Genomic DNA, 27,654 nt, shown 5'->3' with positions numbered 1-27,654 from the left:
CTCCTCAGTAAGGCATTGAATATAATGCAATTTTGCTGCAGCCGATTGCAGTACAGAATGTTTTTTTTTTTTTTTTCTTTTGTTTATTAAAGGACACAGCATACTTCATGACGGATGGGATGTTGCCACCTACAGGAGCCTCCATCATAAAGTATGGTTGTGTCCTTCAATGAACTCAGAGAAAAGGATTTTAAAGAGTACAAAAATCCCGTTTTCTCTTTCGTTCATTGAAGGACACAACCATACTTTATGATGGAGGCTCCTGTAGGTGGCAACATCAAACCCATCCTTCTATGGCCGTGTCCTTCAATGAAGGAAAGACAAAAGGATTTTACGAGGAGAATAAATAATCCAGTGTTTTGAAGCGTAAGAAGACAATGACTTTCCTGAGTCCTATCTCTGTGTATATCTAAAGCTGACTTCGGGAACATGGAAGAAGCAGGGAGGGTCTAACTAGCACTAAACAGGAGGGCTGGTCACCAAAATTTAATTAGTAAACAAGCTGCAGTAGCCCAAAACCACCACTAGATGTCAGAATGCTACAGAAGAACGATAACCTAATGTAGTTCAATACACAATATCTAAAAATACATGAAAAAGGAGCAGAACATCACTAGGAGGTTAGGTTGTGGGAGAGTTAGGTAAAGCTTGCATAGATGGTCTATAAAGCTACTAGAATCTACTGAGAAACAGGTAACTGTTCATGTCACACCTAACTCCCCCTAACCTAAACTCCTGGTAAGGGATTGGGTAGCATACAGAGTGTGAAGGAACACTAGCATGGGCCTTAAAGTGTACCTGAGCATTGCTCATGCAATATACGTGTAAGCCAAGAAAATGACTCTGTATAGGTTTGCATAGGAACACTTTATTGAGTAAAAGTACAGATCAGTAGAACATCGTACTTCCATTGTATTTTAATGCCTTTCCTCTAGTGCCTGGGGACACAATCACCCCAACTTTACAGGTTATTGCCATATATGGAAAGAAAACTTAAGGAGCTACACTGCAGAAGCTGTCACCACATACAGTGACTTGAAAAAGTATTAATACCCCTTGAAATTTTCCACATTTTGTCATGTTTTTGTCAACTGCATCATGAAGGCCAAGGAACACACCAGACAGATCAGAAATAAAGCCGTGGAGAAGTTTAAAGTAGGGTTAGGTTATTAAAAAAAAAAAAAATATCCCAAGCTTTGAACATCTCACAGAGCTCTGTTCAATCCATCATCTGAAAATGGAAAGAGTATGGCACAACTGCAACCCTACCAAGACATGTCCGTCCACCTGACAGGCCGGGCAAGGAGAGCATTAATCAGAGAAGCAGCCAAGAGGTCCATGGTAACTCTGGAGGAACTGCAGAGATCCACAGCTCAGGTGGGAGAATCTGTCCACAGGACAACTATTAGTCGTGCACTCCACAAATCTGGCAAGAGTGAAAGAAAGCCATAAGAAGTCCAGTTTTCAAGAAGCCATGTGGGGGACACAGCAAACATGGAAGAAGGTTCTCTGGTCAGATGAGACCAAAATGTTACTTTTTGGCCTAAAAGCAAAACGTTACGTGTAGCGGAAAACTAACACTGCACATCACCCTGAACACACCATCCCCACTGTGAAACATGGTGGTGGCAGCATCATGTTGCAGGGATGCTTTTCTTCAGCAAGGACAGGGAAGCTGGTCAGAGTTGATGGGAAGATGGATGGAGCCAAATACAGGGCAATCTTTCGAAAAAAACCTGTTGGAGTCTGCAAAAGACTTGAGACTGGGGAGGAGGTTCACATTCCAGCAGGACAACGACCCTAAACATACAGCCAGAGCTACAATCGAATGGTTTAGATCAAAGCATATTCATGTGTTAGAATGGCCCAGTTAAAGTCCAGACCTAAATCCAATTGAAAATCTGTGGCAAGGCTTGAAAATTGCTGTTCACAGACGCTCTCCGTCCAATCTGACAGAGCTTGAGCTATTTTCCAAAGAAGAATGGGCAAAGATGTTATTCTAGATGTGCAAAGCTGGTAGAGACATCCCCAAAAAGACTTGCAGCTGTAATTGCAGTGAAAGGCATCTAAAGTATTGACTCAGGGAGGCGCCATACAAATACACGCCACGCTTTTCACATATTTATTTGTAAAATAATTTGAAAAACATTTATTATTTTCCTTCCACTTCAAAATTATGTGCCACTTTGTGTTGGTCTATCACATAAAATCCCAATAAAACACATTTACCTTTTTGGCTGTAGCATGACAAAATGTGGAAAATTTCAAGGGGTATGAATACTTTTTCAAGGCACTGTAAACCTAAAACAGAAACCATGAACCACTCCGGAGTGGTGTCAAAAACAACATTGATTTTCTTTCTCCTACATTGAGGACACAGGAATTCAGATACTGTTGGTTCATACTGCCATCTACAGGAGAACTGGCAAACGGTGAAGGCCAACCCCAGAATAACCCTTCCTACACAGCATGCCTCAGTTTTTTGCTAGTGTCCTATGAGGATAGAGGCCTTTTCTTTTGCTCTACTGAGGGAAGTCTAACTAGTCTTGCTTGGTCAGTTACCCTCGTTAGTACTAGGAGGTCCAACCCCATGTGGTATCCGATTCGGATCTTGAACCTTCAGGTAGCTCCTGAGCTGCAGGTAAGCCCCAGTTCTTTCATTGGATCTGATGGCAATTCTGCCTGTGCTGCCCACCCCTTAGACACTTTGAGATCCTGACAGTATTTGAATTTCTAAAAGGGACACCTCAAATAGTTTTTTGTACTCATTGTAAAGTACTTTTCTTGGAGTCCATTGAGGGACGCAGGCCTCACTACTTCTTGGTCTTGGAACTGCTTTCTACAAACAGATGTGCTGGTTAGCAGGGGGGGTTAGCCTAGGGCTGGTTTACAGTTTTTTTCTGTCTGAAGTGTCCAATCCTGTAGGCAGCAATATAACGCGATAGTCGCTCAGTGGACTCCGAAAAAAAAACCTAATGTTTAACAAAAATACAATTTATGTAGCACGATCCAAAGCACCAGATTTATCCTTTCAATTTTTTTTTGTTACCCCAATTAACATTTACAGTGTGCATGGTCATGTTTTCCAGTGTTGATAGAGTTTATAAAGGCATCAAAAGAAGTCAAATTGGTGTTTTTTTCTCTCTCTACACTTGGCGTTCAGCCTTGATGCATGAGGCTCCAGCATTTACGTGTGGGTGGAAGGTACAGGCACACCGTCTAGCCCCACTGCTGGCAGACTGTAAAAGTCTAAACATCCCAACAGGGATGGACAGTGCGCCTAGGAGATGTTTAGGGCAGTATACACCCTAAGGTGGCTGCCCAGAAGGAAGACTTCACCTACGGTGCGCCTGTAACTTCCAACCGCACCTAAACACTGAAGCCTCATGCACCGGGTCTAAATGCCAATGCCATGGGACTAATGCATGTGGTGCTCCTGTTCAAGTACCTAGTTCTCCTTTACATACTAGTCTATAAAAGACTTTATATCACCAACATTCCTACAAGGAAGCACCAACCTCCAGCAGGACAATCGGGAGCCTAGGAAGTCTATTACTTTTTTGGACAACGTATCCTCCTGGCCTTCTAAAAGATCAGTTAAGACTTCCTGGTAACTCAATTACCAGAAGTCTAAAAGGACGGCACATGAGAGGCCGGCCCCACCTTCAACAGGAACAGGAAGTGCATCACCGAAAACTCTTCAAAAAGGAAGATCTTCTGACAAACTGGTCAGTGCTTCTTCTATACAGAGGAGATACAACGCTTGGAATCTGGTGGAGGAAAAAGGCTTGGCTTAGCTCAAGCTTCTTGTCTGCAGTCCCCCACCCACACTCTTCTTGATTGTCTTTCCCTGCACCCCAGTCCCTTCCTCTTTACAGTCAGGAAGAGGTCAGGGTCCACTCCCTTTTCAGTCCCTGAGGAGGGTTTGGGGAGGTGACTTACCCCTCCTGGTGGACTGGCCTCAGCCAGTATAGTTCTAGCAGGGATCATCCCTACTGCAGATGCATAGCTCCCAACCGTCCCTGATTTCAAGGGACTGTCCCTCATTTGGAGCAATGTCCTTCTGTCCCTCTTTCCTCCTCATTTGTCCCTCATTTTGGTCTGATCTATATAGTTGTATATAAAATGCACTTTTTATCTATCAAAAAGTGTTTCCTAGCGCTAAACCTTTCATCTGATTTCTAAATTGCTGCATTTCTACATTTTAAAAGCCAATATAAAGGAATAGTAGCGGTAAAAAATAAAGCCCTTCTGGATTTAATTAACCATTTTTTTGATTAATTCTCCTTTGAGGGGGTGTGACAGGGGGTGTGTCCTATGCCTATATACCTTTGTTAGTAAGTGTCCCTCATTCCCATCACAAAATGTTGGGAGGTATGCAGATGCACCCGGCTGAGTTCACAAAACTGGTAGTGCAAAGCCCAGGTGGGGTAATGTCACAGCCTGGGCGTTGCAGTTCCTGGTTATGGAGACTTATTCTCCTGTCCTTCAGTCTTCAAGGACAGCACATGAGAGATAGGCACCACCTCCAACAGAAAAGGGAAATGTATCAGCAAAAACCCTTCAAAAGGAGGAGGATCTTCTGCCCAACTGGTCAGTATTTAACCGGCTGAAAATGCATCGCTTGGAAACTAGTGGAGGGACAAAACTTGGCTCGGCTCAGGCTCCTCATCTGCAGTTCCCTACTCCCACACTCCTCTTTTGCCCTTCCTTGCCCCCAGTCCCTTCCTCTTTAGCGGCAGGAAGAGGTCTGGGACCACTCTATTTTCAGTGCCTGACTGACGGACCCTTCCTGGTGAACTGACTTGAGCTGGTTGTGGTTCTTTTCTGGCAACAATAAAGGAACCATCCCTACTAGGGATGCGCCAGGCTGAGTTCACAAAACTGGTGGCGCCAAGTCTGGATGATGTCACAACTTGGGCGCCACAGTTCCTGGTTATAAAGCTTTATCCTCCTGGCCATTTTGAAGGCCTTCCCTGTGGCCTCTCATATGTAAGACCAGGTAGTAGATCTGTTCGAATATCTTTCTGCAGTCTGGACACTGGTATATCTTTTGGCTGTGTATCCTCCGGTGCATAGTCATACTCTTCTCTGTGCGGTAAGACTTCCCACAGTCCGTACAGAAATACAACGTTGTCTTCTGTTCCCTGTGGGACTCCTCGTGGATCTCCAGTCTCCGCTTGGAGATGTAGCATTTTCCACAGATTGAGCAGGAAAACAGCTCGTGTTTGCTGGAAGGGGACTGACTGTGGGCCAAGGTGCTCTTTTGTAGACTGCTGTAGGCAATTACTCCACCGCCGAATTTCGGGAGGTAGCTCGGTTTTTTAGGAGGGTCCCTCTGGCTTAGTTTACCTGAGTAATAGAAAAACAACCCATGTCAAAGTGGCATTTCATAATAAATTTATATATATATATATATATATATATATATATATATATACACACACACACATACACACATATATACACATACATATATATATACACACACACACACACACACATCCCCTACGCGTTTCATCATATGCAACACCTTCCAGGGCGATTTTACACTATATGTGGAATTTGCTCTCATTCTCTTTCTGAGCTAATGTGGCTGGATGCTGTAGATGGTGACCTATAATAAAATCGGGCTACCTGCAGACTCTAAGTGTTTACTTTGGGACTTATTTATTGAGTTTGAGTTTGATGATTTTCAGTGCTAAAGCTCTGTTACCCAAATTAATGTTTGAAGCTGGATATAGAGTACGCGAATTTCAGCCAGCTCCCGGGGAACCAGACAAAATTTGCTATGTGGGCTGCCTTGACAATCACCTTCCACCTGACATCCTTCAATTGAAAAATCGAAGGAGGCGGGTGGAAAATTGACAGCCGAACAGCCGCTGGCTGGGGCTGTCAGAATTTAAGAGCCACGGCAGGAGATTTGTCTGTATAGCATGGATAGGGAAATCTGTCTGCAGGCAGCCCGATTTATTAAAAGGTCACCACCTCCAGCATCAAGCCACATTAGCTCGGAAAGAGAATGAAAGCAAAAACACCCCATATATTGTACAATTAACCCAGAAGACATCACATATGATGAAACAGGTAGAGGGAGCTACACGCTAATGTCATTGCGCAACCAGAAGGATCCCGGAAGTTGTCCATCTGCTAGCTTGTATATACCATTGCCCTGAATTAATAGTACATGCAATTTCTTATGAAATAAAAGTTGCTGGATGATTTTACACTTTATGGGGCATAATTAATGTGTTGGGTTTTCACTGCTGCTTGTGTTACCACTAAGGTAATTTCTCTTCACTTCCTGTTCCAGAGACTCTACAGGAAGTGAGTAGAATTCTCTCTAAAGTGACAATTTCCTAGGAAAGTGGTCACTGGAACAAGTGTCCCAAATGAATTTCCGATTTCCTTTCACCTATTCTGGTGATGACTGTAAAATAGGATTTTTCTTCCTTATACATTACAGGACACAGGCAGATTCAGAGATGACTGGGACGTCCCAAAGCAATACCAATGAGGGAAGAGCGATCTGGCAATGCCAACACCTGAGGGCACTAGCAATGGGCTGAAGCTTGCTGGGAACGTAAAGGGATATATGGGGGACCTTGCAGGGTTTTTTTTCCATACACCCAAGGGGCTCATTTACACTTGCTTTGACTTTAACACACATGCTTTTTTATGTGTTTTTGATGCTTTGGTGATACTTTAATAAGCTTGGTAAATGCAGTGTGTGTGTTGATTTTCTATTTGTTTTAAAGGGGCTCAGTAGAAGCACAGCTCATTAGCACCCTCGTTCAGCAGATCCCCAGCTCTGCCCCATCTCCCACCCGGTAGAAACCCCCTAGCTCTTGCCGACATGGGGGATAATTTTTAAAGCATAGCAAACACGTGTGACCAGGACTGTAAGGTTACCATTTTATTTAGTGAGAGAAGCTTTGACTGGCATTCAATGCCACGTTTTAAAGCAAGTGTAAACGAGCCCTAAAGGTACCTACCTATAACCCAGGTGTCTGGACCTGTCTGTGTCCTGTACTGCATGAGCAAGAAATTTTGCATATACCTGCCTGCTTCCTATTCTCATATTGCAAAGGACCTCCCTGCTCAAAATTTTTGGGGTGGCGCAAACAAACTGAAAAATACTGAAAAAAAAACATGAATTGCAGCCTCACTGTGCCCATCAATTGCAGCCTCACTGTGCCCATCAATTGCAGCCTCACTGTGCCCATCAATTGCAGCCTCACTGTGACACGCTCGCCATCTGACCGGAACTTACCTTTTCTTGGTGACGGAGGCGAACTGTGGGACATTGTAGCAGGTCAGACAGCGGTGGGCTGTGTCCTCCATGCATCTCCTCCATGCGTCTCCTCCCCTCTTCCCGAAAGGCGTCCAATAGTAGCGCCTGTGCCTTCAACCAATCAGGCGACAGATAACAGACCCATGCTTCCTGATTGGTGGAGAGGCGGTTCAGTGTTAGAAAAGTGAATAATTATTTGCTTTTCTAACACACCTGGGGGGACTTTGGTGCGCAATGCTTTGCGCTCCGAGTCCACCTTTTTTGAAGCCTATTAGAGCCTATGGCTCTAATCAGGTTGTTCAAAAAATACACCCCCGCCGCTGTAATTCAGGCGCCCGGCGTCCAAAAAGGGGCCGGACGCCTGAATAGGGGGCGGCGGCGGCCATGGATAGATTCATGCTATGCATGAATCTATCCATTATTCATAGAGGGGGGTGGCTGGAGAGAAGGGGCGGCGCCCGTGCGCCCCTAATGGACGGGCCGCCCCTGGTGCACTATCATACCAGAACACTGGAGACCTCCCTCAACCCCACACTTCAAGACTGGGTATGGGAGCTTTCTCACCTTGTGACAATGGAGCGCAGCTTACATACATGAAACCCAAGATTAATAGGACAACTTGTGGGGTCCTTGTTTTCAGTCTATGGGAATGCTGTCATATAAAAGCCTCACTCCTTCTTTGGGGGGGGGGTTGGTCTCAAGTACCCACACCCTGCGCACAGTAGGTGGCATGGATGGCAGAGTTTTTGATGTTCTTCAGCCTCACCCGTTCTTGGGGTGGACCCCATCGCACTGCACTTGCGCCTAACCCTCAACTCTTCCTTCCCTTCCTTTATCTCTTTACCTAACGTGGAACGCAGACACCAGACCTAGACGATGGGACACGTACTCCATGAATCACTGACACACGGACTCGCTCTAGATGTGTAAGAATATTTTACATTGTACAATGTATCAAAGCTTACGTATTGAACACTGCATTGACAGCGGTCTACATTGTCTGCATGTCGTTAACGTCTTTTTTGTCTCAATAAAACCTAATAAAATATTTTGGATTTCCCCATCACTTCTAGTCTCCAGGTCAAATCGAGAAGGTGAATCCAATCTTGCTTCTCATTAACACTCAAGAGGTCCAACGAGCTGCCCACCACCTGGACTTTATAATAATGTTGGCGCCAAAGATTTTAAGTTCCACAAGCAAGAAAAACCCTACAGAGGGTCTAACCCTTACACTTTTCTGCATTTCCCTCCAGAGGGATGCAGAAGAGTCATAGCCAGAGTATAAAACAGTAGATGCAGATAGCTCCTGACTCCCCCCACTGGGCACATGCCGGGGAATTAAGCTTCCTGCACCGTTGTAACGGAAAACAACATAAGTGCTGTTCACTATATTAACTAAGCAGACCTGTTTCAGGTCAATCTGCACCAGTTTCTATTTCAGAGTGAAATAGAAACTAGCACAGGTTTGCCCCTCATTAACAGATGGGAATATAGCAGTTTTCCATACAGAAAACTGCCACAGATTCCTGCCAGGTGTGACCTGTCAAATGGAATAGGAACTGTCAGCAACAGGTGACATCCCTCTCTCTGCCCGTGCAGGTCACATCCCTCTCCCTGCCTGTGCAGGAAATATGACAGTTTTCCATATAGAAAACTGCTACAGATTCCTATCAGGTGTGATCTGTCAAATGGAATTTGAGCTGTCAGACAAGTCACATCTCTCTCTCTGCCCGTGCAGGACACATCCCTCTCTCTCTGCCCGTGCAGGACACATCCCTCTCTCTCTGCCCGTGCAGGACACATCCCCCTCTCTCTCTCTGCCCGTGCAGGACACATCCCTCTCTGCCCATGCAGGACACATTCCTCTCTCTCTCTGCTCGTACAGAACACATCCACCTCTCTCTCTCTCTCTCTCTCTGCCCGTGCAGGACACATATCTCTCTGCCCGTGCAGGACACATCCCTCTCTCTCCCTCTGCCTGTGCAGGACACATCTCTCTCTCTCCCTCTGCCCGTGCAGGACACATCCTCCTCTCTCTCTGCCCATGCAGAACACATCCTCCTCTCTCTCTCTCTGTCCGTGCAGGACACCTCCCTCTCTCTCGCTCTGGCCATGCAGGACACCTCCCTCTCTCTCTGCCCATAAAGGACACATCCCTCTCTCTCTGCCCGTAAAGGACACATCCCTCTCTCTCTGCCCGTAAAGGACACATCCCTCTCTCTCTGCCCGTAAAGGACACATCCCTCTCTCTCTGCCCGTAAAGGACACCTCCCCCTCTTCTCTCGGCCCGTAAAGGACACCTCCCCCTCTTCTCTCTGCCCGTGAAGGACACCTCCCCTTCTCTCTGCCCGTGAAGGACACCTCCCTCTTCTCTCTGCCCATGAAGGACACCTCCCCTTCTCTCTGCCCGTGAAGGACACATCCCTCTCTCTCTGCCCGTGAAGGACACATCCCTCTCTCTCTGCCCGTGAAGGACACATCCCTCTCTCTCTACCCATGCAGGGATTATATCAGTTCTCCATATAGAAAACTGCCACAGATTCCTGCCAGGTGTGAGCTGTCAGCACACAGGTCACATCCCTCTCTCTGCCCATGCAGTAATTACACTACACAAGCAGAGCCTGCAGAGTTAACAACCCTCATCCTCCCTCCCCGAACTGAGCAGGGTGCACAGATGGGAAGAAACATCAGAGAATCCAAGACTCTTTTCTGGATTTAGTGTTTATTACTCACCTTTGCTAGTCCCTGCAGGAATTCGCTCCTCTCCTACTGCAAATTTCAGAAACCGCTTTTCTCTAGAGAGTTTGTTGGCCCCAATGTACCCCTCCTCTTCTGTCGCAATCTCCAATTCAGCTGCTATATCCAAAAATTTCTGGTTTTCAGCCTAAACATCACAAAAATAGAGGAAGATCAAAATGATGAACTTTGGTTTCACCTGTTGGTAAAACTTGGCAATGCAGCACGACCATGGCACACAACAGAGCTTTATGGGAAGTGCAGTATAAATATTAGTCTTTCCAAAGTGGCATGAGGAAGCCCTGATCCCGTCCCATTTCCTTTAAATGTTCTTTGCATGGTAGAAGGAAATGTTAGCAGTGGCCTACGATTGTTAGGTCACCAATATTACTGCAGGTGACATTAAAGCAGACTTTCAGTCAAATTCAAAAAAAAAAAAAAAAAAGCAGCGTTTGATGTAATACTCGGTTTTAAACCTGGAGCCCACAGTACTTCTTTACCACCTCTATATGTCCTCAGTCTTCTAGGCAGCCAGCATCATTCCACCCACTTGCTCTGAGCACAGGCAATCATGGTCCCTCCATCAGGCTGTGATTGGACATTGTAGGGAAAGCAGCACAGTTATGAACTCATCTCCGTCACTCTGTTGTCTTCAATCAACATGCTTCTAGTTAGCACAATAACGGACTGTTCTTTGTGCTACTTTCTTCCTCCCCCCAGTATGAACTCTGCTGTACACGAACTTTAGCAGGCCGATAGCAGGTCAAGTACTTACACAGCATCTATCCAGCGTGCAGCTCCCCTCGCAGCCCCCCCCCCCACCCGAATACTTACCTGAGCCAGCGATGTGCACGAGAGTAGAAGCTCTCCCAGTCTCTACCTCTTCATTGACATCAGCATGTAGCTCCTCCCTACGTGTTTCGTCATATGTGACGTTTTCCCGGGTGATTTTACACTATATGACGCGTTTTGCTCTCATTCTCTTTCCAATCACAGCCAGTGAGGTGGGGCCGTGCCACCCTCTGTGTGCCTCATAGATACAGAGGTGGCTCGGGAGTAAGCATGCACGAGTGCCCCTAGAGTAACCAGCTTGCTCTGGGGGCACTCAGCAGGGGGAAAAGGGCCCGGAGCGCTGACAGGGGGACCTGAGAAGAGGCTGCTTGGTGCAAAACCATTACACAGAACAGGTAAGTATAACATGTTTGTTTTTTTTTTCAAAAATTTGAACCTTTACAAACACTAAGCTGCAATAGGCAGCGGATGGGGGCGTTTAAATGTGATGCAAAGTCTCCCCATCATGTAGTAATCGGAGTGTGGTGAAATATTCAGGCAAACGGGGGGGGGGGGGTTGCATGTATCAGCAAAAATGGGCTTAAAACAGTTGGTGAGAAGCCATCACATCACTTCCTCACTGACAGTGAGCTGCTTGTGAAGCACAATCTGAATGCAGATTACTCTTCAGAGGAAAGGTACATTTATACGCACATCTATATTTACACAACATGTACACTTTCAATTATAATATGAATGTATCTTGGAGTCCTGTCCACTTACCTCCATACAATTTATCTGCACCTGAGGTTCTTCTTGGGACTGTGGATGGGGACATCTCTCTGGTGGGTTCCCATTATTGGATTCATCTGTAGGAAACACACACACTGACTGAATACATTGTTTCTATGTCTTTATCAGATGATGGGGGATCTAGGTGGACCCTCCGTACTGCTCTCTCCTTTACAATAAAGTCTCCTCTTACCCGGTGATGTGAGGGGCGGCCGGTGCTCCAAGCTGACAGAAGATAAACCCTTTCAGCATGCAACTAAAGTCACCCATAGATGGATCAAATCTCGGCCCATTCAGCAGTGGCCGCTTGAGATTTGATCCATCTATGGGCAGGCTGGTTGTATTGAAATCAATCCATTGATCGACTTCAGTACAACCAGCCTACTGGATTTTTAGCATGTGATCACTGCCAGCGGCTATAGCCGCTAGCAGTCATCATTGTGTTCTGTGGGCAAGAAAGGCTCCCCGCTGGCAGAACACAATGGCACTGCAAGATGGAATTGATGGGGGAATCTAGCGATTCTTTCCTGCAAAATGTATTCATCTATGGCTTGCTTTAACCACATGCCTACAGGGCACTTTCACCCCCTTCCTGCCCAGGCCAGCTTTCAGCGCTATTGCACTTTGAATGACAATTGCACCGTCATGCATCACTGTACCCATATGAAACAGACAGGGCTATCTTTTGGTGGTAATTAAAGTGTTACTAAACCTAAAAACTTTTTTTACCTTGATGCATTGTATGCATTAAGGTAAAAAAAAAAAAAAAAAAAAAAAAAAAAAAAAAAATCAGTTTCCCTGTGCCCCCCCTTCCCTGTGTGAAGGGGAAAGAGAGGCCCTGGGCGCAGGCCGTCTCCCCCGACTCCCCCCACTAGGCGCAGGCTTTCTCCCCCGACTCCCCCCACTAGGCACAGGCCGTCTCCCCCGACTCCCCCCACTGGGCACAGGCCGTCTCCCCCGACTCCCCCCACTGTAAAAAGGCCATCTCCTCTGACCCCCCACTGGGCACATGCCATCTAACCCAACTCCCCCCACTGTAAACAGGCCATCTCCTCTGACCCCCCACTGGGCATAGGCCATCTCCCCCGACTCCCCCCACTGGGCACAGGCAGTCTCCCCCGACTCCCCCCACTGGGCACAGGCCGTCTCCCCCGACTCCCCCACTGTAAACAGGCCATCTCCTCTGACCCCCCACTGTAAACAGGCCATCTCCCCTGACTCGCCCTACTGGGCGCAGGCCGTCTCCCCTGACTTCCCCACTGGGCACAGGCTTTTTCCCTATTACTGTCAGAGGACAGGGGAGAAGAAGAGATTGTTGTAGTGACTGACCAAGGAGAATCTGAGACTCCTCATGCAGCCCAGTGTGTTTTTTTTCTGCAACAAAAATCATGGAAAGTAGGTTATATGGTTTCCAATGGCATAGTTCACACCAGTGCAGTCAGTTCCATGGCTTTCCAATTCCAGAAAAAAAAAAAAAGTATAACATGCTGAATTTTTCCTGCACTGGAACATGGTAAAAAGCATAAAAAAACATACCGGAATGCACTGAAATGCATCAAAAATGCACAGGACCCCAGTACAAAAAAAAAACGAATAAAAAATTGCACCTATAATGCATCTGGATACTTATCGAAAACGCACTGGACCGCATCAAAAACACGATAACGCACATGCAAAAACGGATCTGGAGTGCTGATCCTCACCTGTGCTGACCTCTGGAGGGATTTCCTCTTTCTTACACGGCTCATCGTCCATCACCCCACATGGATCTTTATCTCCTTCTTTACCTTCAACTTTAACAGTAATCAGATTTTCCTCCTACAAAAAAACACAATGGCAATGTTTAGGTTATCCACCAGCCGACTGCAATAAGTTACGGCTTGCAAGTGGTTTACCGGGAATACGCCTGAAGCAGTCAGCCACAACCCCAGTATTGTTTTTTTTCAGACTTTTTTTTTCATGAAAGCGGTCAGAGCGGCTCATTAGCCACCGGATTGCATTCCGAACAGGGGGCAGGAGACGTCCAACACCTCCCCTTACCATTTTCACCAGAGCACCCGAGAAAAGATCCGGCGGTGTAGCCGGCTGGTTACAAAGGCTACCAAAGACCAGATAGTCTCCGACTGCCTCTATGGCCTTGGAGGGCCGGAGCAACATCACTTTTGGTCCAGGCTGGAAGTAAACTATTTTTTTTTTTTGAGCTTTTCAAAAAAAGGTAAAGGAGAGACTTGGGGTCTTTTTGATCTTTGACCTGTCATCCTTATTTCTATTACAAGGAATGTTAACATTCCTTGTAATAGGAGTGAAAGCAATAAAAAAAAAAAAAAAAAAAGGAAGGACAGTGTAAAAATAGAAAATAAAATAGAGAAGAAATTTTTTATTTTTAAGCGCCCCCACCATCCCTTTGTGCTCATGCACAGAAGCGAACATATACGCATGTGTTAACGGTGTTCGCACCACACATGTGAGACATCACCGTGAACATTAGAGCGAGAGCAATAATTCTAGAGCTGGACCTACTCTGTAACTCTAAACAGGTAACCTTGAAAAAATGTTTAGTCACCTAAGGAGTTTTTAAGTACGGTAGTTTGATGCCATTCCACAAGTGGGTGCAATTTTAAATCGTGACATGTTAGGTATCTATTTACTTGGTGTATCATCTTTCATATTTTACAAAAAAAATGGGATATATAGATCTATATATATATAGGAGATCGTTTGCTTTTGCCTTCCACTGTTGAGTGTTCTTCAGTAGAGTGAGAAGTTACAATGCATGGGGTTATAAATATTTATTCTTCTCCAGCCAATCAGTGAGGGGCTTATACCAGTGCTGCGGGCTGGGGAAGAGGTTAGATCCACCAAAAGCTATGATAATATATTTACATGTTATTGTACAATGAGAAACTTGGTTAGATCTACCTGAGCCTCCTGAGGGATCTCCTGATCTTCCTGTGTGGAATCCCAGCAATACAGAGGACGGGGACATCTCTCTGGGGGATTTCTGGATCCCGCTGTAGGAAAAGCACAACCAACCAATCACATCTCCATAATTAGGCATTTTCTTTAATATCTGCAATTTTAACCACCTGCTGACAGCTCACAGTGAATAGAATGTGAGCGGGTGGCAGGTGCAGGCTTGTATGTTGCTGGCGTGCTTCCATGTTTGGGACGCACGTGCCCCCCTGCCAACCTGTACTGTGATTGGACACAGTACGAGTTTGTCAGCAGATTTCAGCCAATTATTTTGGCTGAAACCTGCTGATCGGCCGCATCCAATCACATGCACTGTTCTGTATTTACAAAACAAACAGAGCTCTGTGTACAGGGAACAGCAATCTTGCAGTTTTTCTCCCTGAATAGCAGGGAGAACAGGGAGAAAAATCAGCCAGATCATCATGTAAAAGCAGAACACATTACACTTGTTAGGCACACAGTTAACCCCTTGAATGCCCCTAGATGCCCCCCCCCCACAATTTTGGATCTAGTAAGGAAGGGTTATAACCCCTGTCAGATTTTTTTCATCACTGTGGAGATTTCTCTTCACTCTTCACTTGTCCCATAGCCAAAACAGGAAGTGAGAGATCACTGCAAATCAAAGGGAATTCCTTGGGGACCCCCAGGTCACAAGAACTAGTGTCCTCATTGGAAGATTTCCCTTCTATTACTTTTCTGGTGACAACCCAAAATTTGGGATTTTCTTTTACTTTCACTCTCCACGATAAAAGGTAAACAGAACAAATAGAGAGGGAGAATCTCCCTAATGGGGACAAAGACAGCAATAAAAAAATCTGACAAAAGTTCAAATCCCTCTCCCCTCTGTCCAAAACTAAAAGAAAAAAAAAATGCCTTTAGTTTGACCCCTTCCCAGTCAGTGTCATTAGTACAGTATTATCACTAATCACTGTGTCTAGTGTCTCTAGCGACATCAGTGTCAGTTAGTGACCCTCCCAGCCAGTGTCCATTAGCACCAGATTGCCCGCCACCCTATCACAGTCACACTAGAAGTCTCTCATCACCGCCATTACAGTATAGCGTCTATAGCTCCGTAAATTCCAGTATAGATACCATAGTTTGTAGACGCTATAAACTTTCACACAAACCAATTATTATACACTTAGTTATTTTTTGTTTTTGTTTTTTCCAAACTCACATAGCAGAATGCATTTTGGCCTAAATTTTTTTTTGTATATGTTTTATAACAGAAAATAAAAAATAGTGTGTGTGTGTGTGTTTCAAAATTTTTGGCATTTTTTCGATTATTTAATAAAAAAGAAATTAAAAACCCAGTGATGATCAAATACCACCAAAACAAAGCTCTGTTTGTGTGAAAACAATTATATAAATTTCATTTGTGTACAGTGGTGCACGACCGCGCAATTGCCAGATAAAGTAGCGCAGTGCTGAAAATGCCCTGGTCATGAAGCGGGTAAAACCTTCTGGTGGTCAAGTGGTAAAGGCCAAAAGTTACCTTTTATTAAAAAAAAATATTAATAATAATAATAATAATAATAATAAATGCATATCCTTTTTGCAGGTAAAAAATATGTAATAATTTTTTTACGCTGAGGCCTGTAAGGCATTGCACACACACACAATCAGATCACAGGTGCAATGCCAGGATCCTGTAGACACTCAGTACAGCTGAGGTGCAAGGTAGGGGCAGGCAGTTACTGAATTGCAGGAAGAACCAATGTGCGGTTCCGAAACGTTGCACTGATTTCTGAGATGTGATCTCTCTCAATAAAAGAAATCCTTTGACGGAAATGTTGATCCATGGTGTACTGGCAAATATGTTCACCCACCCTATATATGGGTGGCACATGTAATATGTTTCAAAGGTGAATTTACCCTGTAAATACAGAAGCTAATGTCCTCAGAACAGGACGAATCTGGGACTCTGCTTTGGATTTAGTGTTTATTATTCACCTGTGGTGATCTCCATAGGAACTTCCTCCTCTTTAATCCTCACATGTTCTTCTACCTCCTCCTCAGTATGGACATCTCTCTGAATCTCTCCGGGGTCTGTGAATAAAGATGAGAGTGAAGCCCCCTGTACTGAGATGTATGAGAGACCCCAGAGAGTGTGTGTGGGGGGGAGACTGGTCACATCTCTTGGCTGGTAACACACAATGACATGATGTGAGGAGGAGAGCCGGAGTCTAATAGAGGCTGATGGCTCCTGACTCCCCCACTGGGCACAGGCCATCTCCCCTGATTCCCCCTCACTGGGCACAGGCCGTCTCCCAGGACTCCCCCCCCACTGGGCACAGGCCGTCTCCGTTGATTCCCCCCCCACTAGGCACAGGCCGTCTCCCCTGACTCCCCCTCACCTCATCTCACTGGGCACAATCCCGCCCCCCCCCCCCCCCCCCACTGGGCACAGGCCATCTCCCCCGAGTTACCCCACCCCACTGGGCACAGTCCGTCCCCCTCCCCCCACTGGGCACAGGCCGTCTCCCCTGACTCGCCCCACCCCACTGGGCACAGCCCGTCCCCCCCCCCAACTGGGCACGGGCCGTCTCCCCTGACTCCCCCCACCCCACTGGGCACAGTCCGTCCCCCTCCCCCCACTGGCACAGGCCGTCTCCCCTGACTCCCCTCCCACTGGGCACAGGCCGTCTCCCGACTCCCCCCCCCTACTGGGCACAGGCCGTCTCCCCTGACCCCCCCCCCACTGGGCACAGGCCGTCTCCCGACTCCCCCCCCCTACTGGGCACAGGCCGTCTCCCCTGACCCCCCCCCCACTGGACACAGGCCGTCTCCCCTGACCCCCCCCCCCCCCACTGGACACAGGCCGTCTCCCCTGACCCCCCCCCCACTGGACACAGGCCGTCTCCCCTGACCCCCCCCCCCACTGGACACAGGCCGTCTCCCCTTTACTGTCTACTGACAGAGGAGGGGGGAGAAGAAGAGATTGTTGTAGTGACTGAACAAGGAGAATCTGGGACTCTTCTCTGGATTTAGTGTTTATTACTCACCTGTGCTGATCTCTGGAGGGATCTCCTCCTCCTTACATGGATCATCACCCATCACATACGGATCTTCTGCTTCTTCAGCTTCAACATAGATCAGATTTTTATCCTGGAAAAATATAATGGTAATGCATGTAGTATACTTTACTAAATGGGTCTAAACCCAAGAAATTTACACAATCATTGTTCTATTCATGATTATGTGCAAATAAACAACAAAAGGTCATAAATTTACACTCGAGTCCACAATTGGTTATTTATATTAAAGGAGCACTTCACTGCTTGTAGGTATACATACACCATATTACCAAAAGTATTGGGACACCTGCCTTTATACACACACACACACACACACACGAGCTTTAATGGCATCCCAGTCTTAATCCGTAGGGTTCTATATTGAGTTGGCCCACCCTTTGCAGCTATAACAACTTCAACTCTTCTGGTAAGGCTGTCCACAAGGTTTAGGAGTGTGTCTATGGGAATGTTTGACCATTCTTCCAGAAGAGCATTTGTGAGGTCAGGCACTGATGTTGGACAAGAAGGCCTGGTTCATAGTCTCCACTCTCTTTCATCCAAAAGGTGTTCTATCACGTTGAGGTCAGGACTCTGCAGGGCAGTCAAGTTCCTCCACCCCAAACCCTTTATGGACCTTGCTTTGTGGTCCAAATCATTTGGTGGAGGGGGGATTATGGTGGGGGGTTGTTTTTCAGGGGTTGGACTTGACCCCTTAGTTCCAGTGAAGGGAAATCTTAAGGTGTAAGCATACCATTGTACCACTGGACAATTTCATGCTCCCAACTTTGTGGGAACAGTTTGGGGATGATCCCTTCCTGTTCCAACATGACTGCTCACCAGTGCACAAAGCAAGGTCCATAAAGACATGGAAGAACGCGTTTGGGGTGGAGGAACCTGACTGGCTGGCACAGGTATTTTGAATTGAATTGGGCGATGGGGAGCCAGTGTAGGGATTGGCGGAGAGGGCTGGCAGACACTGAGCAGTTGGTAAGGTGGATAAGTCTGGCAGCAGCATTCATGATAGACTGAAGAGGGGATAGCCTATGGAGAGGTAGACCTATGGAGGAGGGAGTTGCAATAGTCAAGGCGTAACATTATCTTTCACAGTATAAAAAAAAATTGCTAACTTTACTGTCAAAAAAGTCAAAAAAGTGTAAAAATTATATATATATATATATATATATATATATATATATATATATATATATATAAAAAATGTTTGGGGGTTCTAAGTAATTTTCTAGCAAAAAAAAAAATTATTTTAATTTGTAAACACAGAGTGTGAAAAATAGGCCCGGAACTTCCGCTTTAAGTGATGGTGACCCCTTGGCAGGACATTTTTTTTTTTTGGGGGGGGGGCCCCCAAGCACCCAGTTTTTACGGGCATCCAGCTTCCACTTTCTCCTCTGGCTCCGCGGCGCCGGAAGGAAGTTCACCTCTCCCCCCTCCCTCTCATCTTCTGGGACACATCACAGGTCCCAGAAGATTGCCTGGCCATTCACAGTGCGCAGCGTAGCTTGCACATGCGCAGTGCGCGCCGGGCTGTGAAGCCACAGCCGGACGCCCACAGTTAAAATGCCAGCACCATGAAGAGGAGCCTATGCCCGCATCGCTGGACCGTGGGACAGGCGAGTCTCTGATTATTAAAAACACTTTTTGTAGCTGCTGACTTTTAAATGGGTGAAACTCCGCTTTAAGTGGTGCGACATCCATGCTGATATGTCAGTTAGTAACGTGAGAGGAGACTGAAGGATTGAGGTGAGGCGTAGAGAGATATATTTGGGTGTCATCGGCGTATAGATGGTATTAGGAGCCGTGGGAGGCTATGAAGTGACCAAGGGAGGAGGTGTAGACAGAGAAGAGAAGGGGTCCAGGAACAGAGCCTTGGTGGACTCCCACAGAAAGGGACAATGGAGAGGAGGAGACAGACAGAGTTGTAAGCAACACTGAAGGAGCACCGGGATAGAGCAGAATCTTGGAGGCCAAAGGAATGGAGTTTATTTCGAAGGAGCGGGTGGTCAACAGTATCAAAGGCTGCAGAGAGGTCAAGCAGCAGGAGTATGGAGTCGTGGCCATTGGTTTTAGTAGTTAGTAAATCGTTAGTGAGTTTTAGTAAGGCAGTTTTTTTGGAGTGCTGTAAGCGAAAGCCGGACTGTAAGGGGTTAAGAAGGTTATATTCACTGGAGGTATGAGCTAAGGCAGTTGTAGACTAAGCATTCTAGAAGTTTAGAGCTTTTTAAGTATTGCAGTGGTCTGCGCATGTTTTAGAGGTGAGGGGAAGATGCCACTAGAGAGGGAGAGATTGAAGATGTGAGTGAGGGAGCATAGGATAGATGAAGAGGGTGACCGTAGTAGTCACAGGATCCAAGGGACAATTGGTTAGGTGGGCATCTGAGAAAAGTTTTGTAACCTCTTCAGTAGTAGCCAGTTCAAAAGAGGAGAGTGTTGACTGTGCTGCTAGGCAAGGAATGTTGAGTAGGGAAGAAGTACGCACAGTGGAGATATCCTCACAAGTTGCATCAATCTTGTCTTTAAAGTGATTGGCAATCTCTTGGGCAGTGAGTGAGTTAGTGGGTAGAGGGGGTGGGGGACAAAGCAGAGAGTTAAAAGGTTGAGAAAAGCCGATGGGGACTAGATGACAAGGCATTAATGAGAGAGACAAAGTAGGCTTGTTTGGAGGCAGGAATTGTATTTTAGGAGGGTGAAGTCCTGCAGGGATTTGGTTTTACGCCACAGTCGTTCAAGAGCATGGCAAGGTCGCTTGAGATTTCTAGTGTTGTCAGTTTGCCAGGGTTGTAACGGTCTGGGCCTGATTCTGTGTGTCGTTAGAGGAGCAAGTGCGTCCAGTGATGATAAGCGTGAACTGTTGTAGACAATGGTGGCCAGGTCAGGACAGGGGAGAGATTATGTCATAGAAGGTGGTCAGTAGCAGAAGAGAGAAGAGAAGGGTTAAAGTGGCGAAGGTTTCTACAAGTAATTGTTTGCTGCTTGGAGGGATGGGTGGTTGGAGGCAAGGATACAATGAAACTGATGAGGTTGTGATCAGAGAGCGGAAAGGGGGTGTTGGTGAGGTTCCCAGGAGTGAGGAGATGGGAGAATACAAGGTTGAGGGTATTACCATTGGAGTGAGTGGAAGTATTGGGTTGAAGTGTCCATTGGGTTAGGTCAAAAGATAAGGTAAGTTGAGCTGTAGCTGGGCTGTTGAAGTCACCAAAAAAGAGTGGGTATTTCAGGAGGAGAGAAAGTAGGGTAGCCAGACAGGAAAGTCACCAAAAGCGTGATACTGGTCAAGGAGGCCGAAAAATTGCCGCAATCCTCAGAGAAAAGGGAGAAAAACAGACAAATACAGTGCATCTCGAAAGAAGAGAGGGAGGGATAGGAAGGACTTGGAAGGTGCTTTGTCGGGATAGAAGGAATCCAACTCCACCTCCTTTCTGTCCATTGGTTGTGGGGGAGTGAGTCCAGTGGAGGCCACCACGGGAGAGAGCAGCAGGAGAAGACGAGTCCAAATTTTGAAGCCAGGTTTCAGTTATGGTAAATATGTTAAAGCCATGAGAGATGAAAAGGTCATTAACAGATGTGAGCTTGTTACAGATGAAGCGGGCAATCCAAAGAGCGCATGAGACTGGGGGGCTGGTTTTAGGAAGCAGGGGGATAGAAATTAAAGCGAGTGGATTGAGGCTGTTGCCAGAGGAGATGGGGTGTTGGATATGTGGTTTGCAGTTAGAAAATAGAGGACCAGGATTTGGAGAAATGTCCCCCGAGACTAGGAGGAGAAAGAGGGTGAGGAAGGTAAGATGTGAGTGGGATGAGTATGAGCGCACATGTCTAACTTCCCTGGTGTTTAGGTCAGCATGTGGGTTCAGCAATTGTAGGAGGTGATGGGTACAGTAGTAGGGAGAGGGTAGGATTGAGGGTGATAGGTGTATGCTGTGGGGTAGAGAGGAGGGGTAGAGTAAGGATAATTTGAGGATAGAAGACACCAATGATAGCTGGGGGTCCGCTAATTGCATATCCCTGACATAGTGGAACATCTTCCTAAATGCTTGTAGCTCCCTCAAATGCCAGGGCCCATAGTCGGTAGGCAAGAGGCTAGCATTCAGTCCCCTCCAAAAGCCTTACTGTCAGTAAATTCACAGATATTTTGTGAAATCCGTGATTTTTTGACATCTGTCCATGAATGTCCATTACGGACATGCATGTCCCATATTAAATGTTTATCTTAAAAAAAAAAATGTTTATCTAAAAAAAAAAAAAAAAAAAAAGACAGATAGAGCTTTCTTTTGGTGGTATTTAATCATCACTGTGTTTTTTTTTAAATTTTTGGTAAACAAAAGAAAATAAATACGTTTATTTTATAAAATTTTGCAAAGCAATTGGGAATTGACGGAATGCTTCCACCTGACAGGCAGGAGTCAGATATACGCACAATTCCGGTTTAAAACCTCCAACTGTCAGGTCCTTACAACGTACAAACCTGATTGATTTAATGAGATCATTTATTTCACTTACAGAATAATCCTGCAGGACCTGGTGATCAACCTGAGGGATCTCCTGATCTTCTTGTGTGGAATCCCGGGAATACAGAGGACGGGGACATCTCTCTGGTGGGTTCCCATTACTGGATCCATCTGTAGGAAACACACACACTGACTGAATACATTGTTTCTATGTCTTTATCAGATGATGGGGGATCCTCCGTACTGCTCTCCCCTTTACAATAAAGTCTCCTCTTACCCGGTGATGTGAGGGGCGGCTGATTCTCCATCATGACGTCCTTGTAGAGATCCTTGTGTCCTTCTATATACTCCCACTCCTCCATGGAGAAATAGACAGTGACATCCTGACACCTTATAGGAACCTGACACACACAATGATACAGTCACCATCCAGACACATCCCTTGTCTGTTACTGGATAATGTCCCAGAATTCCCGTCACCGCTCACCTCTCCTGTCAGCAGCTCAATGATCTTCTGGGTGACTTCCAGGATCTTCTTGTTGGTGTTTCCCTCGGACGTCAGGGAGGAAGGTGGAGGATGACCAGACTTCTTTTTTATGGGTCCATAACTCTATTCAATAAGATGCAAAAAATATATTAATAGGAGGTGAGTGACGTCATGTGACCTCCCAGAATCCTCCTCACCTCTCCGGTCAGGTCTGTGTTTTATCAATAGAGATAAGAGTGATGTCATGTGACCTCCCAGAATCCTCCTCACCTCTCCGGTCAGCAGGTAGATGATCTCCAGAGTCAGAGCTAATACCTTCTCATTGGGTTGACTTGGGATTTCCTTCTTCTCTGTAGAAGACTCTGATGCCCCATTCTGAAAAGATTAAAAAGGGACACAAGTTAGGTGGGAGGAGCCGTGAACTCCCACATAGATTACTGTCTGGAAATTTTAAGACACTGTTGAAGTAAAAGAGCAATTTTACCAGCCAGAAGATTACTAGAGCAATCCGTGGACTCAAATGTGACCCCTCCAACCCCTGGAGGGTGCCAACATTGTAAATTGATTTTGCAATCCAGAAGCCTCCGTGCCCCTGTATTTTAAAGTGGTATTAAACCCAAAAGCAAACATTTATTATATTGCAGTTTACCAATTCTTAGATGCGATGGCTGCATTCGTTTCTTTTTTAGGCTTCCTTTCTTCTATTTACATTTGGTGATCCAACCAGCAAGTCGGTTGTTTTTAGGTGCACTCCAGCAGAATATATGATTTTACAGCAGGGTTCACTAAATGGGGGACCGCGGTCCATACCCAGACCAAGCGATGGTCCTGTCTGGACCGCAGCTGTGCCACTTATCAGCCTGGGTGTTCTCTCTCTCTCTCCCCTCTAGTCTCCAGCCCAGCCGCTATCATCCTCACAGCGGGCAGGGTGGGAGGTGCTGCATATCGGGACAGAGGGCAAGATCCGATAATCACTTGTGGAGTATGCCGTCCAGTTCTGGGCACCAATCCTCAGGAAGGATGTGCTGGAACTGGAGAGAGTCCAGAGAAAGGCAACAAAGCTAATAAAAGGGACTGGAGGATCTCAGCTATGAGGAAAGACTGGAAACATTGAACTTATTCTCTCTGGAGAAGAGACGCTTGAGAGGGGATATGATTTCAATGTACAAAATACCGTACTGGTGACGCCACAATAGGGATAAAATTTTTCCGTGTAAGAAAATTTAAAAAGACACGCAGCCATTCACTAAAATTAGAAGAGAAGCAGTTTAACCTTAAACTGCATAGAGGGTTCTTTACTGTAAGAGGGGTAAGGATGTGGAATTCTCTTCCACAAGCGGTGTTTTTCAGTGGGGAGCATCGATAATTTCAAAAAACTATTAGATAGACACCTTAACAACAACATACAGGGATATACAATGTAATATTAACATAAAATCTCACACATAGGTTGGACTTGATGAACTTGTGTCTCTTTTCAGCCTTATCAACTATGTAACTTGCTTGTTAAAGTGAAAGTAAATCCTCCTATCATTTTCAGGAAGCTGCCATCTTGGCCTCTGTTTAATCTTCAACTGCCATGGTGCTGCACATGTGATCAATTATGACACCAGCCATTGTAAGGCTTGACAGTTAGCAATCCTGGCATGCTGGAAACTTAACAGTTTTTTGAAAATGTTAAATCGATGGGTTTACTTCCGCTTTAAGCGTAATAAGTTGGACAGCTCTGGCCCTCTATCCCAAGATGCAGCACCTCCGGCCCTGCCTGGTGTGAGGATAATAGCGCAAGTCGGGCAGGAGACGAGAGAGAGAGAGGGAATAACCAGCTGCTGTGCCTCTGCCCTGGTAGGACTGTGCTGGGGAGGCTGAATGATGAAAGGGGTAGTGTGATGTAAAGGAAAAGAGGGGGCTACTGCAAGGGGCACCAAGATGTGTAAAGGGGGAACTAGAGATGTGTAAAGGATGTGTAAATTGGGGCACTGGAGATGTAAGGGGGCACTGGAGATGTGTAAAGGGGGGCACTGGAGATGTGTAAAGGATGTGTAAAGGGGGGCACTGGAGATGTAAGGGGGCACTAGAGATGTGTAAAGGGGGGCACTGGAGATGTAAGGGGGCACTAGAGATGTGTAAAGGGGGGCACTGGAGATGTAAGGGGGCACTGGAGATGTGTAAAGGATGTGTAAAGGGGGGCACTGGAGATGTGTAAAGGGGGGTGCTGGAGATGTGTAAAGGGGGGTGCTGGAGATTTGCAAAGGGGGCGCTGGAGATGTGTAAAGGGGGCGCTGGAGATGTGTAAAGGGGGCGCTGGAGATGTAAAGAGGGGCACTTGAGATGTGTAAAGGATGTGTAAAGGGGGCACTGGAGATGTGTAAAGGGGGCGCTGGAGATGTGTAAAGGGGGCGCTGGAGATGTGTAAAGGGAGGCGCTGGAGATGTGTAAAAGGTGACACTGGAGATGTGTAAAAGGTGACACTGGAGATGTGTAAAGGGGGCACTGGAGATGTGTAAAGGGGGCACTGGAGATGTGTAAAAGGTGACACTGGAGATGTGTAAAAGGTGACACTGGAGATGTGTAAAGGTGACACTGGAGATGTGTAAAGGTGACACTGGAGATGTGTAAAGGGGGCACTGGAGATGTGTAAAGGGGGCACTGGAGATGTGTAAAGGGGGCAATGTGATGTGTAGGGGAACTGAGGACACTGTTGGACTGCTTTAAAAGGGGAGTCTGCAATGTGAAGGGGCCGTGGACTCTGATGTAAAGGAGGAGCAGTGATGTTAAGGGGGGTTTGTGATGTGAAGGGGGGCTGAGAGGTGTTATAGTGCAAACATGAGATTCGGACCTCTGCCAGAATACATTTTTACAAGCTGGACCCCTGTGAATTTTAATTCAAGACCCCTGGTTTACAGGGATCAGACAATCCATTTACCACTGAAAACCTTTATTCCAAAAAGGAAAAAAAAAAAAAAAAAACAGTTGCTATAACTAATTATAAAGCGTGAGCTGGAGTTTGGCTTCAATTTGTTTAGCGTATTCAATTCCGCTAATACATTTAACAATCCCCTCCCCTATAGACTGACAATGCTGCTGTGCCTCCTGTGCTCTTTCATCCAGTGTGGGGCGCTCTAATACAGGAGGTGTGTTACTGGCCAGATCACCAGGTGAAAGCCAAAAGAAAACAAATGAAGCCGCCACATCTAATGGTTGGTAAGAGGGGATCCCCACTGACAGCTGAATGTAAACCCCCCCCCACAACAAACCATTGCCGGAAATTAAAAAATTGTGGAAAAAAAAAAATGCGTGGGGGTCCCCCCCAATCCATACCAGGCCCTTTTGGGTCTGGTAGGGGTTTTAAGAGGAGCCCCATGCCAGAGTAGCCACTCCCACTAGTGTGCGGTAAGGATGGGCTCGGGCGTGTTCGCACACTCCGAGTGCAGAGCTCGCCAGGAAGTCGGCACGGCGCTGCGCTAATCACAGGCGCTGAGACATTTTCCCGATGTGCGGCTGCAGAGATCAGGAAATGTCTCACTGCCTGTGATTAGCGCAGCGCCGTGCCGACTTCCTGGCGGGCTCTACACGTGGAGTGTGCGAACACGCCGGAGCTCATCCTTAGTGTGCGGTAACCCAGTATTAAAAAAGTAATGACATTGGCCGGATGGAAAAACCATTTCACAACTGCCCCGGGTCCCACTCACCTCCAGGACTAGAGGCTCCGGCGCGGCGTTGACATTAGGCATCTCTTCTGGAAGAAGCCCATCTCCTGCCGCCAAATCCGGTTCAGCGTTCACGGCCGGGGGTTGGTGCGCGGCTCTTCGTTTGGGGAAGACGGTGGGCACGGCATCTGCCCTCAGCAGCTTTGTGGGGTAGTCGGTGAGGTAAGAGTCTTTGGTGAAGTGGGCGGAGCACATGCGCACGCCGTCCGCCACGTCCCTGTCCGAGCAGATCTGCTGGGCCAGCCGGTCCAGGTCTCCGAAGTTCTGTCCGGTGAGCCGCAGCCAGGAGCCGATCTGGCCCAGGTCTCGGGGGAAGGTGTGCAACCTGACACCCCGGCGGGAGGTGGCCCGGTTGGCCTTGCTGGGGCACCCCGTTACCACGCAACGCAGCATGGCGTCTCCCTATAGACAGAGGGAAAGGACATTTAAAGGGGCTTTCCACTTTACATTACATTTTTTTGTATCATTAGTTTTCCCCTCCCCCCGTGGACCGAAACGAAGCACTCACCTGTTTGACTCGAATTTCGTGGACCACCTGCTTTTAAAAAAAAGGGGGTGGAGCCACTGACTCAGAACAAGCATGCATCAAGGGAAGTCACAGAGGACTGCCGAGCGACATTGGTCAGCGGTTCAGACAGTAAGTCATCGAATCAGCGCGGCGTGCGCTCAGCCAGTCTTCTTATGGAGCTCAGCAATGGCAGCCGTGTTGTTTTCAGGGTCCAGGGCTCCTTTAAGAAAATTAAGCATGATTATAAAGTGCAAATAATTATATTATACATATCTGCAGGATTAAAACCCTAAAGAAAAAAACTACCAAGCGTGCCAATAATATCATTAATAAACAAACAGCACCTAGTTTTCCCTACTTTGCAGCTAGTTCGGTCTGGAGACTCTGTGCACATGCGCAGATCGCCCTAAGACAGACCGCACATGCGCAGATCGTCCTAAGACAGACTGCACATGCGCAGATCGCCCTAAGACAGACCGCACATGCGCACTTCCACTATGTGGCGCCTGGCGGCCATGCTTGTTAGAGGCATCCGCTGCCTACAAAAGACAGATGTTATAGTTGGATGTGGCCTCGTAAGAAAAAAAAAAATACAGACTCACAAACGTTCTTAACCGTTCCTATCGCCTTTTCCGCTTCAGTCCGTTCCCGGAGGAATAAGAATTCGCCATTGCCAGCAGTAAAGATGGCGCCCCTTAGGCTTTATTGGGGATGTTTGAGTTTTCACCCGTGTTTTATACAGACAGGGACGAGCGGGCGTGTTTCGAAAACGACCTTAGAGTTTCATCTAGAAGGAGAATTCGGTATTGTTTGCGATCCGTTTCGATAAGCTGTTGGATAGTTTGCTGTTGCCCATCATAAAGATGGCCGTTTTTCCTGGCCAACGTCACTTCCGCCAGGGCTCTG

At 46.7% G+C, this 27,654-nt stretch overlaps 2 protein-coding genes across 2 annotated transcripts in view; one reads left to right on the top strand and one right to left on the bottom strand.

Annotated features, from left to right (window-relative positions):
- Window positions 1-27,654, top strand: part of LOC141106780 (uncharacterized) — a 111,245-nt gene that overhangs the window by 41,945 nt on the left and 41,646 nt on the right. The gene's annotated exons all lie outside the window — the stretch shown is intronic.
- LOC141104698 (uncharacterized) lies at window positions 324-27,194 on the bottom strand. The gene is made up of 14 exons (XM_073594376.1): window positions 27,093-27,194; window positions 26,749-26,968; window positions 26,223-26,642; window positions 22,801-22,905; window positions 22,531-22,653; window positions 22,321-22,444; window positions 22,096-22,214; window positions 17,572-17,674; window positions 16,520-16,615; window positions 14,513-14,604; window positions 13,297-13,411; window positions 11,585-11,670; window positions 10,028-10,178; window positions 324-5,352 (listed from the first exon to the last, which is right to left on the bottom strand). Exons 3-14 carry the CDS (start codon window positions 26,631-26,633, stop codon window positions 4,937-4,939), a joined length of 1,941 nt encoding a protein of 646 aa, XP_073450477.1. The 5' UTR covers window positions 26,634-26,642; window positions 26,749-26,968; window positions 27,093-27,194; the 3' UTR covers window positions 324-4,936.

This window comes from Aquarana catesbeiana, linkage group LG08 (assembly GCF_042186555.1).
Source record: "Aquarana catesbeiana isolate 2022-GZ linkage group LG08, ASM4218655v1, whole genome shotgun sequence".
NCBI lineage: Eukaryota > Metazoa > Chordata > Amphibia > Anura > Ranidae > Aquarana > Aquarana catesbeiana.
Note: the sequence above shows the minus strand (reverse complement) of the source record. Positions and strands in the feature narration are given on the sequence as shown.